Genomic DNA, 14927 nt, shown 5'->3' with positions numbered 1-14927 from the left:
ATTACAACCTCCTCTTTTCTGCCATTGTCAACCCTTTTCTTTTCCTTTAACAGAGTGCCAAACAGGAAATGACAGTGACCAATGTTGACTTAATGTGGATGTTTAATAATGAAAAAAAGTGTGTCAGTCCCAGCATTAGTTACAAATGGCAGTAAGTGTATCGGATGGCAGCCCTGTAATAATTTTACATCCATCATTCTTTCCTGATGCTTCACTGGCCGTCTGATGGATGGGGCCGGCGGTGTTAACTCTTCAGAAACTGACACAGTGTATCTACTTCGGCATTTTCTAACATATGCTCCTTCTCTTAGATAAAGAGAAGGCATGTGAGGAATTGTGAACCACAGGTTTGCTTTGAAAAAGTGAATATGAAGGAACTCATGCCTTTGTATTCAGTGGCAGGTACTACAATTAATTAATGATTTATGGGTGGCTTTTGTAGTTGTTGCCTTTAGCGAAAATGAATTAGAGAAGTCAGATTAGAGCTGGACATTTCAGTGGTAAGAGGAAAAACTCCATGAAGGAGAAAGCTATGTTAGGTAAATCGTTCAGGAGGAAATGAGATAGATCATTGCAACAGTGGGACAAAACAGGAGCTCTTTCTTGGTGTGTGTGTGTGTGTGTGTGTGTGTGTGTGTGTGTGTGTGTGTGTGTGTGTGAGTGTTTGTGAAACAAAAATGTCCCCAAACTTTTAAATCTTCTGGTTAGAATTTACCTGGGAACAAATTAAAATAACACAAATGGTTAATATTTTCTCTTTATAAAAATGAGTATATATTATTTTTTATCTCTAATGTAATTATTTATTTGGTGATTTTAATTTAAAGATACACAAAATCTGAAGTTGAATATTCGCCTTTTGGAGTCTCTCTACTCTAAATATGTATGTAAAATGGATAGAGAACTGCTTTCTAGACAGCGGATTATTAGAAAATCTAGACTAGCTTTTTATGTGCAAGTTGGCATTTGATCCTCAGGTTTTCTTTTCTTTTGTTTTTCATTCATAAAACCTTCTTAATACTGAGTGTCTTAGCTAGGGAACACTTCTTATGGGACAGGAGGGGAGAGGAAAACCCCTTAGTGAATATTATCAGCACAGAGCAGCCAGTTTTCAAAGACCATGACAAAAAGGCAAATAGGTATTATGTCATCACCCATCCATCACTCTATATGTCAGCCTTTCAATAATTCCAATCGACATTCTCGACAGGCTGGTGCAAGTTAAAGGGGCTGTTTGTTTCTAGAAATTGAGTATAGGCTGTCTATAGCCTTTTGTTCCAGATGGTTTTCTTCTGTGTCTTTTCATTTCTTTCTTTTTCTTTCTTTTCTTTTTGGGGGTATTTAATTGAAATACATGCCGAGTTTGCAGACTGCAAAGATCAGAGCTGTTTTCGTCCAGCAGTGGTAACTATGCATTAAACATTTTGATTTGTTTGAGCTTGAAGTTTAGTCCTTTTTTGCCATTTGCTTCATGGAGTTTGTGTATATTTACAGCCTCTGCATTTAATGGCCACATGCCTTATTTTCACAGATGGCCAGTGGAAGACTTTTTCTTTCTCTTAGTATAGCCTGCTTTCAGTTTTGCTACATTTGTCACAGTGCCACTACTTGCAGCTAGCAAGTGCCCACGCTTGGTGGGGAGCAATTATGGTGTGAGTTTTTAAGGAGCTTTTTAAAGGGTTTTTTTTTTTCCAGTAAACTTTTTATGGTTTAATTTTCAAGCCTAGAAAAGCTGTGCATGTTTTCAAACAGAGAGTCTTGTGTTCTTTACATCATTCTGGTAGAGGGGTTAGTGCAGGATGGTCCAATAAAATGAGACACACAGGGCATGCCAAATTGGGCTTTCAGATAGACACCCACAGGCCTCTCTGATGATTGAAATTGTCTGTTCATTTAAAGATATGAGGATAGGCTCACAATAGTATTCCTGAAAAAAAAAACGAGTTTGAAAACACCGTGTGGAGAATGATCTAGATATTTTTAAAGTACATTTCCATGGTACATAGATGAAAGACTAGAAGAAGAATAAACAATCATTTTGCCAAGGTGATGGGATTGGAAATTTACATGTCCCCACATTCCTGATTTTTTCAAATTTTCTGTAAGTAAAATAAGAATCACTTTTGTTGTTGGACCAGAAGTGGTATTTTTGAAAACCTCGTCTACTAAGCATGACCCTTCCTTCCCTTCTCCCTTGCTCCCTTCCTCATCCCCAAGATCAAATAGCTGTCTTCAAGACACTTGAACATTAAGGCACTGAAATAATCAAAGAGCCATTTGTTTTTCAGTTATCCTCATACTTAGTAGATATATTGTATTCTCTGTTGTCATTTATTGCAAGTGACTTTAACAATATGGATTTTAAATTATGAGGAAAATATTCTGAATGTAACATTTATTTCAAAGGGCCTCATTGAGTCTTTCCACTTACACCTTTTCTCTTTTACAAATGAGAAACACTTGTTGATGAGTATAGGAGTAAAAATAGGAGTAATAATAGCTATTGATATTTAGTTTGTATCCTACCTTTTTCAAACTGCTTTCACATCAAATTTCAGTTCTGTACAGTATTATAAGCAGAAAAGTATTCATGTCTTTGTTTTAAAAATAAAAACCTTGAGATATGACATTATTATAGGAATTCGAGTGGTAGATCAGTTTTTAAACCGAGGTCCTCTTGTTCAAATTTCAGTCTCTTTTCTAATGGACCATGCTGAAGATGTTCAAGAAAGTAACTCAGTGCCTGTTTGATTAGATTGACCCCAGCGTTGGCCATGTGTATTATTTAGTCCATTTTTGAGGATTTATCACACACACACACAAAAATCCTTTAATCAACCAGCATCTCCATCATTTGTGTATCTTTTTTCCAATTCTTTGTTTTTCCTGTTTCTGCTCCCTTTCTAGGTCTTCCTTTCTTCACCACGCACCAGCTCCCTTCATTAGAGAATGAGCCAGGAAACAGAATATGTTCCATCTTGTTTATTTTGCCTCTCATAGAAGCTCTCATAAAACATGTGAAGTTTTAGCTGTTCATTAAAATGAGATTTTAAATATCTATTCTACTCTAAATTTTTTCCCCTGAAATTACCATGGATAATTGAAAAGTGAACTATAACCCTGCTGTGCCTCTTTCTATTTGTCAGACCCAGCATTTCGGAGCCAAACCGTTTCTCTTTAAAACAGTCCAATTACATTTATTTAACTGAGGTAACTACTGGCTACTGAGGCTGCACTTATAAGAATACGTACAGGTTGATAGCTTTTATTCTACGAAAAGGAAAAATGAAAGAGAAAAGGTCTATACGTTTCTGTAGCTCACTAACTGAGTTACCCATTGTTCATAGAACAGTTATCATCAGACAACATTCCAGTTTTGTGTTTACATCTGTGCAGCCCTCCCACCTACCGGACACCCTGTGTAGGTTGTGAATTCTATTAGTTTAGTTTACTTTGTTGGCCTCCTATTTTTCTCACATTAAGCCTTCTGATTTGACTTGGCGTGCGCAGTATCTGTATCTGCCCTGGTTTGAAATAAAGTCATTTTTTTAGACTTTGGCTGAATGCTGAACACATATACAGACACTTGAAAGCTCAGGTCTTAGTTTTTTCCTCTCCTGCCTTCCCTCTTCCACATGTACAGACCATAAGCACCCCTGGGACAAGTAAGCAAGGACCAATATTTTACCATGATATTATTCATGTGTACCCTCTTTGTGAATGATTTCTTTCCTACGGATTCCTTTGAGTGGCTCATCGGTTCATTACCCCACACACTCAGTGACTTCTTCCTCTCCATGGCAGTCATGTTGAATTTGGACATATAACTGCGTGTTTCACAATGCACCTAGAATCTGTAAATCTGAGTATTATTGGACAGTCCCTTCACAAAATGTATTTCGATAATCATATTTTTTGGTGTTTGTTTCATAATTTGAAATATCTTCCTTGAATTTAAGAAAATGATTATAGAATTCTCAATTATAAATGGAGTACCTTTACATTTTGAAACATAATTAACAGCTTCTGGGGAAACTATCATCATGGATAGAGAAACACGTATAGCTGTATACATTTGTCAAAATATTTTTGTTTTGTTTGAGCAACTCCAGTCAAGTGGAACATAGAATTGAAAGAAAACGTAAAGGACCTTTAATTCAACATATCATCTGATGTTGAACTGCCAGGCAGGTAGTCATATGGCCAATACTTAAAAACCTCTAGGGAAGTGAAAGTTTTTGCATCCTAAGACAGCCCACTCAATGGAGAGACAACTCTTTTATATAACTCTTCCTTCAGTGGTTCGTTATCTTTCACTTGATAACTTACAACCATTGGTCAGTATTCTGTCTCTTTACTACATATGGCCAAATCCTCTCTTTTTCACAAATAACAGGTCTTGGTTCTTTTTAAACATGGAGGTTCTTAAGGTATTTAAAGACAGAGATTGTTGATCTCCTCTTCAACTCTCTCTTGCAAGGTCCTGTGCAATTTCTCCATGAAGACAACAAGGATATTGATAGGAACATAACCCAAAGCTGAGTTAAGTCCAAAACATTATGGCCATGGTCTGCATTCCAGTTTTTGTAGAAAAAGAAAGTAGACCATTACAACATAGTTTTTCTTAATGAATCCATACTAGCTTCTTGTTGTATCACATCCTGTACTAAGTGCTCTTAACTAATCCTATAACAATCAATCAGCTCTGTCTTTTCTGGAACATACATTAAGTGCTCAAGTCATTGTTCCACAAATTCTCTCTTTATTCCTGAAAAATCAGAATTAGTTATTCATGTACAATTCCTAATATTTCTCCCACTTTAAAATCAGTTCTTTAAAAATCATAAATAGGGATTCATCAATTTTATCCACAAGTCATTTTACTGTCTTAGAAATGTATTCATCCAGATTAAGACTTGAATTCATAGAAGCTGTGTGTTTCCTTCAAAACAATTCTATCTTCAGCTTCGTAATACTTCTTAAGAAAACTTGATCTGCCAATACAATTCACTTTGACCAGATTGCCTGATGAAACTAAGTTTCTATGAGATTTAGCAAGAATTATACTTCAAGAAACAGTTCATGAAGCTGGCTACCAACGTTCACAAAAGGAAATTAGATTGTGGAAACAAAATTATGGGTTCTAATTTATTATTTTCTCCACTAGGGGTATCTCTGAATTTAGAAGGGGAAAAAAATCAGGATTAGATAAGGCTTTTTTTGTAGTTGACTAAACCACAAGACATTTATGGACCTTTCCAACCCCTTAGCTCATATATCCATATGATTCTCTGATGGAGAAAATGAATGGAAAAATATTCCTAAGGGATACGAAATTTCAGAGTACCAAAGTGTCTGAGAAATTCACATTTGACCAGAATAAAATTAGTAAAAGATTTCTTCAGATTGCATTTTTGTTGGTGTTGGAGGGAAATGTATGTGTGTATGTGTGTGTGTGTTTGTACATAATTTATTGTAAAGCTTTTACAACAAAGCTTTCTTTCTCATTTGTGCAGTTAGATTACTTGGGTGGATGCTTATTTTTTAGAAAATGGCGATCTCAGTAAGCAAGGGTGAAACCAAGAGATTGAAGGGGATCTCAGACACATGCATTGTTTTTTATGTTTTACTTAAGCTGATGAAAAAATTCTCCAACTGATAAATTGTTATGACATTATAAATAATCTTTCATCTTCTTTGGTGGTCTGTGAGGGTCACATAATTGGAGGGTTAAAAACCTTTTTTGTTTCTTTTTTCTTCCTGTGTCATTAGTATAGAAGGAGATCATAAAAAAGGTCAGCCAGAAGGGATTTAACTGTTACTGAGTCAACATTTGACAGTCACACTCTATTCTGTCATTTCATGCATGTGCTTTTTATGAGTTTTATAGCTTTGTGAGCTTTATTTCAGGGATGTCCATTATGATAGCCGATCCACAGCCTATCTCTTTCTTTGTGTATGTATGTGTGTCTGATGGTGAGCAAAGCTTGTCACTTATATAAATCCCAATTTCAAGGAGTAACAGAGGAACCATCTACTCATGCAGTTTAGGCTTAGGTAACTCAGGAAATATCTATTTCCTCTAGAGTACAGTTTGTGTGGTTTTTTTTTTTGTTTTGACTGCTCTATGAAATATCGACAAACAATGTGCCTTTGAGCCTTTACAAACACAGTGAATTTTTAGTTGTTTTCTATATAGTTGAAGAAGTAATGGAATAGGAGAACTTTTCAATTTAAATATGTACTGGACTTATATTATGGGGCTATAAACCATCAGGCCTGAGAATCAAATGGAAAATAAAAAAGATTAAATACATTGTCAGGGATGATGCACAAGAGGAAAGAAAAAATCCCAACAACTTTTAGAGTTGTTACAAACATTCTCCCTTTTAATGCATATTTGTCCACTACTATGGCTGTAGACAATAAAGGATCATAACCACAGCAGGATACTTAATACTCATATTGAAATAACTATTCCTGTAATTCTTATATTTTAGGAAGAATCTTTATCTTTTCCATTTCCCCTATTTACTTTTTCCCTAATATTAAAAGCATATCTTTTTCATTTTTTAAACTAATGAGAATCTGTCATATATTACAGCACCATTTTACAAATTAGGATTCTGAAACTCAGGGAGGTTAATTGATTGGTCTAAAGTAGTATAGCTAATATGTATGGCAGCGTTTGGTTAAAATGGCATGTTCCTGATCCCAAAGCCATTATTTTCTATATGAGTTATTTTCTCTATTTTCAAATATGTTCTTTTCCCACTGATCTCTATAGCCTTTTGCCCTTCAGAACGTTGTTTGCTTAGAAAGCACTGATCTTTACTGACCACTTCTAATCAGTTAATTACCCACATCTCTTATGTATTTCTTGGCTCTCCTTGTTGATTCCCACCATAGTCTGGTGTCATGTGCAAACAATACACGTGCTGTTTTCCATTATGCAAGTCATTGGATAAGCCACAGAGCCCAAAACCAGCTGCCAAATTCCCTAAGTGAATATTAACACATTAATAATAGTTATTTGAAAGTTGAGTTTTAGAGTTATTCATTTGACCCCAAGAAACTGTATTGTCTAAAACTTTCTTTTCTTCTGTAGATCAGATACAATTCACTTGAATGTTTTTTCAAGTCAACATAGGATCAGAAAATGTTTCCAGTTAAAACAAACCTTACCTTAAGTTTCTTCTTGATCTTAGTAAACCTACAGAGTTGTATAAGGTTTGCTTAGGCAGATAGGACTCATCTTTCCAAAGGAATTCTAGTTGTTATCCGATAGCTAGTTTTTATCCAATAGAAAGCATACAGGTCGTCTTGTTTGGTCCTTATTTGTAAATCCTCAGGACTATTTCATTTTGACTACTTTGTAGTAATTAATATGTTTGCACCCTGTACTCTGATGTTCCTCAGAGCAGTTCAGAATTTGGGCCAATATTTCTTTAAGTGTGTTTTTTGGTTTTTTGTTTGTTTTATTTCTAATAGGAAAAAAGCAGAAGAGAGAAAGAGGAATGACTCTTACAAGTTTCAGGGCAGTGTTTGGAGAGTATTGAGAAGGCAGAAAAGTATAAGTGCTATACTGGATTTATGTTCAAGAACACTGGTCTTCTTAGACTGGGGGCATGTGGTGGTCTTTTTCTGTAAAAATTCTTGACTACTGTGCTCTTTATCAGAACCAGTTGGAACTAAGAGTATAAGTTTGGTAAAAATTATCACCTCTGCCCATCAACATATTTTTCTATTTCCATAAACTCAGTTTCTTTGGTGTTTCTTATTTCCAGCATCTTCCCATTTACCACCTCCCTACCTGACATTTACTGCCCTCATTTTGTTTCAGCGGTCTCTATTTAGAAAGGATTAATTTAATTATAAGAACTTTGAGAAGCACCTTTCTTCAGTAATAGTCACACATTTGACAAGAGGCTTTGGAAAGGGAAATATTCAACCCAGGGTACAGAATCAGAAACGGCTGAGTTTTAGACATGACAGTGCATAGTTGGAGTCTTTGTGAAGGGGACGGCCAGGAACGGATGGGATTAGAAGTGGTAGGATGAAAGGAATCTTCCCAGTGTGCCAGCATTTGTGCTTTATAACATTTGGCTGATTCTCCTCCTATATTCTTGAATAGATTGAATTTAAACTTTTGAAGACTATTCCTAAATCCAACTCAGTAATTTGGTAGTTCAGTATATTATCTAGAATCCTATTCACACATAGATTTATATCTACCTGTATACATAAGAACTAAATATGAACTTTTACAACGGGATCAATTTTCATTTGGAATTGTATAGCTAATTATTTACTATATAACCACTGTATTTTATTTTTATATATATATATATATATATATACCACATATTTACCATATAACCATTTGGGTTTTATGATATACCCCTTACCTCAATTCCTCTGTCTTCTGAATTTATTGTCAGCAAGAGTTTCTAAATTGTGGCAATGTTACCATTTTGACTTACATGCTACTGTAAGGTGTTTTAATTAAAGGCACACCATACCTTCTTCAAGTCCTCCAATCACTTCTCATTTACGCTGTTCACATGACTGAGAATTAGCTTAAATGACTATGCAAAAGGTCACAAAAGAAGTGCAGCTTACTGTGTTTACTTCCACTGTCTCCTACTGACATCCTCTTAAGAAGTATCATAAATTCCACTTTGGGGTAACTAATTGAATCATTTTATTATACTCTGTGCTTTAGAGGTAGATGATTAGAGGTTACTTATTGTAAAAACTACTTGTGACTTTCCAGCTCATCCTTTGCTAATTTTAGCTACTTGGTAAGATGGTGCAAGATCCAGACAGCTGAATGCAGAATCTTCAGAGTTACTTAACATTTCATTTTTTTCTACTCCGACTGCGTTCATTTTGCTGTTTCTTCTTGAAAGACTTTACTTCAAAATGGAAAACTCTCTAGAAAATATGTAGCATTATTGCCCTATACACTTTTAAATCAAAACCTGAGAGGTGATCCATGCCCAGTACATTCCCCAAAGATAGATAGTACAGTAAAGTCTTCATTGGCCTGGGGACTCTCAGATCACGTTGATGGAATGTGTTGTTTTTGTAATGTAACTGTCTTCTATTTTAACAGCTACATTTACTATAAAGACAGTCTGTTAAGCTGGTGTCCTTGGTGCTCCTGGGCTCAGCTGAATATACACAGCAGACTCTCTCAGCAAAAGAAATGTAGAACATGTAAAGCAGATGAAAATACCAGTTTCATACACAAAACAAAATTGGGTGAGGTTCTACATTTTTAAATATATAATTTATTTCAACTTTAGTACTATATAATCTTCTTATAGAACTAAAGTTGGTATAAACTATTTTGTTTCCAGTTTCTCTACTGTATTTTATACTGATTGATAATTTAAAATATTTTTCTATTAAATTGTATATCATCAGACTTTGATGAACAGAGACATGGATTCCAAGGCCACTAAATTAAGAGAATTTTTCATCTAGTATGTTTGTTTAGTTGTAATGTAACTGTCTTCTATTTTAACAGCTACATTTACTATAAAGACAGTCTGTTAAGCTGGTGTCCTTGGTGCTCCTGGGCTCAGCTGAATATACACAGCAGACTCTCTCAGCAAAAGAAATGTAGAACATGTAAAGCAGATGAAAATACCAGTTTCATACACAAAACAAAATTGGGTGAGGTTCTACATTTTTAAATATATAATTTATTTCAACTTTAGTACTATATAATCTTCTTATAGAACTAAAGTTGGTATAAACTATTTTGTTTCCAGTTTCTCTACTGTATTTTATACTGATTGATAATTTAAAATATTTTTCTATTAAATTGTATATCATCAGACTTTGATGAACAGAGACATGGATTCCAAGGCCACTAAATTAAGAGAATTTTTCATCTAGTATGTTTGTTTAGTTGTAATATTGTCAGAGATTTTGTAGAGATAAAGTATATACTGTATGAAGAATTTCAGTACCCTGTGGCTCTTGTTGGGAACGTTAGTTGGGTCCTTTACCTGTATGTAATACAATTATCTTAAATAGTTGATTATTTTCTGTGAACTTCTTGTTATTGTGTCAGTAGCTGTTCCGCAGTGTATGTGATTCATTTGTGTAACTCATGACTGTGTTCCTCAGAAAGTGAGGTGCATAATTACAAAGAAAAACATGAGCAAATTTTATGAAATCCAATAGGTGCTTTTCTTAAAGCTGCTTTGGAACTGCATCATCCTCAGAGCAATGATGGAAAGTTCTAGAGAGAGTTGTAAACCTTTTACTGTGTGCATTTCTGTTCTTAAAATCACCCAATTACTTAATTTGGAAATAGTTTAAAATCTCATGTGGTGTAGATTAAGCATTATATTTTTCTTGAAAATAATTTACTTTGTAATGCCATGTTTTCCATGAATTCAAATCATGCACTGCATGCTTTCAAATGACTTGATGTCTTTGCAGATCTAATTTTGGTATATTTGTATCTCAGATAATTCTCCAACTCAATATTTTGGCTTAGCAATCCAAATCAAATCGTGGTCCAAGTAGCAGGCACTCACATTGAATGTACAGAGACTTGACAAGCAATTAACAATGAATATTGAAACGTCTTCATTACCCTTGCATGAGGAATGCAGATGGCATTTAGGGAGATGGCAACCCGAGGGCACTACTGTGAATTATGTTTCAATCATTTGGTCACCTGACTATTGGAAGACTTTCTCTGGGCCTCATGCCACTTCTATACTTTTCCTGTCTGGCTAAAAATAAAGCAGGCATTCCAAATGTTGTAAAACAGGTTGCTTCCATGAAATTTCTATGCACATTTTGTGATTTGGGAAGGTTGTCTCCAAGGATCCCAGCATCCATCCTTTAGGCTTAGCAAACCCAAATGCCAAGACTGTATAGGGGATTCTACGAATCAGAGTTCCTTCAAAAATCCTGCTGATCATTGGCTTCAATTACCTCAGTATAACGTGCTGAATGTGCAAAGGTGAATAAATCAGCATCTCATCCCTTCCAGAAGCTAATGCATTATATATAGCCCAAAGAAAAAAAGTCTTTGAATAATTATAATTTCCAGATTGAGATCTCATTATAAATTTCTTTTTTAAAGGAAAAAACAACACTGGAGAGTCTGACTCAGCAACTGGCAGTTAAACAGAATGAAGAAGGAAAATTTAGCCATGCCATGATGGATTTCAATATGAGTGGAGATTCTGATGGTTTGTGAAATTTTTCGTATATATTCCAGTAGTGTGCAGAAGTGTCTGTTTGTTTAATACCAATTAAAACTACTAGAAAATATACAAGACAGCCACCTCATACCTGATCATTACAGTAAGAGTTCACATGTACTGAGTGGTTCCCACGTGCCAAACGCTCTGCTGAGTGCTATGCATAAATCATCTCATTACTCCCCAGCACAACCTGTGAGATAAGAACGCTTACAGATATAGAGATTAGCCCTTAGGAATTTTGAGTCATAATTTCCAAGACTACAGGGCTGTAAGCGCCAAAGGCAGGTCTTGGATTCAAGATGGCATGATTCTAAAGCAAATGCTCTCAATCATCATCTACCCTGTCTCTCACTTCCCTATTTCTTACACCTGAAACAGACTTTTCAAAAATGTTTTTCTATAAGCTCATTTTGAAGTTTCCATTTGTCAAACCCTGACCAGAATACATGGCTCAGAGGATATTTTCAGGAGAGTTTCTTGCATTTGGGACCCTTTCCCTCTTATACTATCTACCATACAGTCAGGTGCCCTGCCTACCCTCTGTAACCCAGCTAGAGCTCCAGCTGTACAGTCTCATGCTTCCCTCACGTGCCTTGAGACTTCTGTTGTCTGCGTCATCTTTGAACGTTCTAAACACCCACAGAGACAACTAAATAAATTGATGCTCTAATTCTAATAGCACAGCAAAGAGGGAGAAAGAAGAAAGTGCTTTTCCTCTTACACTGAGCCCTGACTGGGAACCTCTCTCCAGTGTCAGGTGACATACATGCATTTCAAGAGCATGGTCCTCAACTTTGTTACTATGGCAGAAGCTCCCTGCGTACAGAAAAGACTGAACCAGGGCAAACCAGTGAGCAGCCAAGGGACTCGCCAAACTTGAGCATTTAACCAGATAATTCTGTCGAGACCAAATTTTATTGAATTGGATATCCAAGAAAAGTCTGTGTTTTGCTAGCCTATTGTATCCAGACGTTTCCTTCTCTTTTCTGCTTTGCTTGGCTAAGATTAAACCTGGCCTAAGTACATACAGAGAGCTTGCTTAGCTTTGATGAAGTCACATAATGTTCATTTTATTGCTTATGTTGCTGTAAAGTGTAAGAACAAGAAAAAGCAGATGTGCAAATGATCATTTGCTAGCTACAAACCCATTTTAGGAAGATGTCACCATATATTAGCACTCCTTTTTGTCAATAAAAACACAATTACTGGTAATAACACATTTCATAAATTTTAAGTTGTATCAGCATGATAAAGTATACCCACGGTAATCAGCATTAAAACATCAAAATTGTTGTTGCGGTTATTTGTTATATTCAGTCATGCTTATATGCAAAATATTTTCCAATCTTCATCAGACCAAAGAGCATATTATGAAAGAGAAATAATGAGAAATTCCAGATAAGCTGTGTTTTTTGTTTGCTGCTATAGAGGTCTTCAAGTCTGAGTAATTTTGGTTGATTCCTATTCCTTCAAATTAATTAAGAAAGGAAAAGGAGTATGAAGGAAGAAAAGAAGAGCAGTGCTCTAGAAAAACCCCAAAATATTTGAAATTTTTACATGCTAACAGAATATATCTCTTTCATCTTTTGTAATGATAACCCTGGAGAACATAGTGCCAGAGTTATATGTTTTGCTTCTCCGTATTTTCTTTGCCTAAATTCAAGTATCTCTGGAAGCAGTTTAATCTGCTGAAGCCATCCTACAAAGTCAGATAAAGCCTAGAGGAGTGCCTGAAGCTCCGCAAGGTTCCACTGTGACACTTGGTCGTGTTTTATCATCCTGAGTCTTGCTGTTTGGAATGTAATTATCAATGGATCTCTTTGGATAACTTAGACGTTAGTGGGAAAATTCAGGGAAATTAACATATTTTTTTTTCACCTTAAATATGTGACTGTAGACTTCGTAAGAAACCATAGAATGTAACCATTCGTTTGTTCTTTTCCTACCATTTTCAAATTTCTTTTGGGAAACCAGACTATCATTGCTGCATCAGCATATTTCATGCATGTATTAGCACATAATTTCAAAGAAAAGCCAAACACATTATAGGAGATATCTATATTGTATTTTAACCTTAAACATTTATTTAGCAGTGTTTTTATATAGCCTCAGAGCGAGAAAAAGGGCATGAGTATGCTGTGTTCTGTCAGTCTTCAGGTAGCAGAGACACATCCTTACCTGTAGTCATCCATTCTGCTGAACAGTTTGGTGTTTCACAATTTTGCGAGCTTTTGACCTATCTCATATTTCTACAGTACCGGCATGCCTGTTGACCTAACCCAACTATTCTCTTTCCAATTTGTATCAAAGATCACATATTCAAGTTTCTTGTGTGCTCTTGAAAGTAAATGGTGAAACAGTCCGTAGTCCATTGAAAGAAAGGAAAAATATATTAGAAATGGACTTAAAAATACAAATAACAACATTTGACACCACAAGGTTTATCACAGAAACTTCATAAACAAGCATCTGGCTCAAGAACTAGAAGTACCATTATTAGATGTACTTTTGATTTTCAGATATTTTAATAGACTGAAAAACAATAATGCAAGGAAGGGAATTGCCATAAGTTTTAACACTAACGTGAAGCAATGTTCCCTGTTTTTAGGAAGTGCTGGAGTCTCAGAATCAAGAATTTATAGAGAATCCAGGGGGCGTGGTAGCAATGAACCCCACATAAAGCGTCCAATGAATGCCTTCATGGTGTGGGCTAAAGATGAACGAAGGAAAATCCTTCAAGCCTTTCCTGACATGCACAATTCCAACATCAGCAAGATACTGGGTAAGAAAAGTATTTATTAAGGGTTAAGTGATGTATGAAATACAGGTACAGTTTTGTTTTCTACATTTGTTGAAAGAGACTGAGTTTGGAAGCCAGGCAGCTCATGTTTTCTACTTATCTAAAAATTAGGTACACCATATTGAGCCTTTTCTTCTGATCATGAAGCATTCCACATTTATCAAGAAATTGTGCCCAAATTCTGATTTCGATGTGTGTTCCTACACTAGTTGTTGTAATATTTCCTCTTCTTCAAAAATTTAAAGTATTTGTATTAAGACTAGGAAAAAAAGCTCTTTTCACACAAGCCACTCAGTATTGGTATTGACCTTATTTGTTCTTTTCCTTTGTAAACACTATAGAATTTGTCATGTCATGGGGGTGAGGGTGGAGGTGGAGATGATGTCTGTTCTAATACTATAATTGAAAATCAGTTTAGATTGTCAGGACACAAGAAGACGTCTGGGTGTGCATTTTTTAATTTTTACTTTTAGTATCCTTACGCGTATTTTCAGTATCATTTAAAAAGGGACTTTTCCTGCTATTGCAGCTTTCAGCTTAACAGATGACAAAAGTACATATTTACCCAACATACATAGACACTGAAGCACACAGCAAAGATGGTTGAAAGGAAAGAGTACTGATTATAAAGAGACCTATTATACACCAATTTAAGTCAGAGAAAGAAGGAAGGGAAGATGCCATTTCTTTGGTGCTGTTCTCTTGACATCATCATCATCATCAATGTCATCCTCACCATCATCTTTACCTTCAAGAGCATGGTGTCGGGCTTCCCTGGTGGTGCAGTGGTTGAGGGTCCTCCTTCCGATGCAGGGGACACGGGTTCGTGCCCCGGTCCGGGAGGATCCCACATGCCGCGGAGCGGCTGGGCCCGTGAGCCATGGCCG

The 14927-nt window shown here is 35.8% G+C and overlaps 1 protein-coding gene across 2 annotated transcripts in view; it reads left to right on the top strand.

The window, feature by feature from the left end:
* The window catches only part of SOX5 (SRY-box transcription factor 5), a 1009763-nt gene that overhangs the window by 983433 nt on the left and 11403 nt on the right, over positions 1–14927 (top strand). For both annotated transcript variants that reach the window (XM_055085506.1, XM_055085507.1), the window contains 2 exons: positions 11117–11225; positions 13849–14022. In XM_055085506.1, the coding sequence (XP_054941481.1) occupies positions 11117–11225; positions 13849–14022 (283 nt within the window). The remainder of the gene's footprint in view (positions 1–11116; positions 11226–13848; positions 14023–14927) is intronic.

Source organism: Physeter macrocephalus, chromosome 6 (assembly GCF_002837175.3).
Source record: "Physeter macrocephalus isolate SW-GA chromosome 6, ASM283717v5, whole genome shotgun sequence".
Lineage (NCBI taxonomy): Eukaryota > Metazoa > Chordata > Mammalia > Artiodactyla > Physeteridae > Physeter > Physeter macrocephalus.
This window is presented reverse-complemented; position numbering and strand designations above follow the sequence as displayed.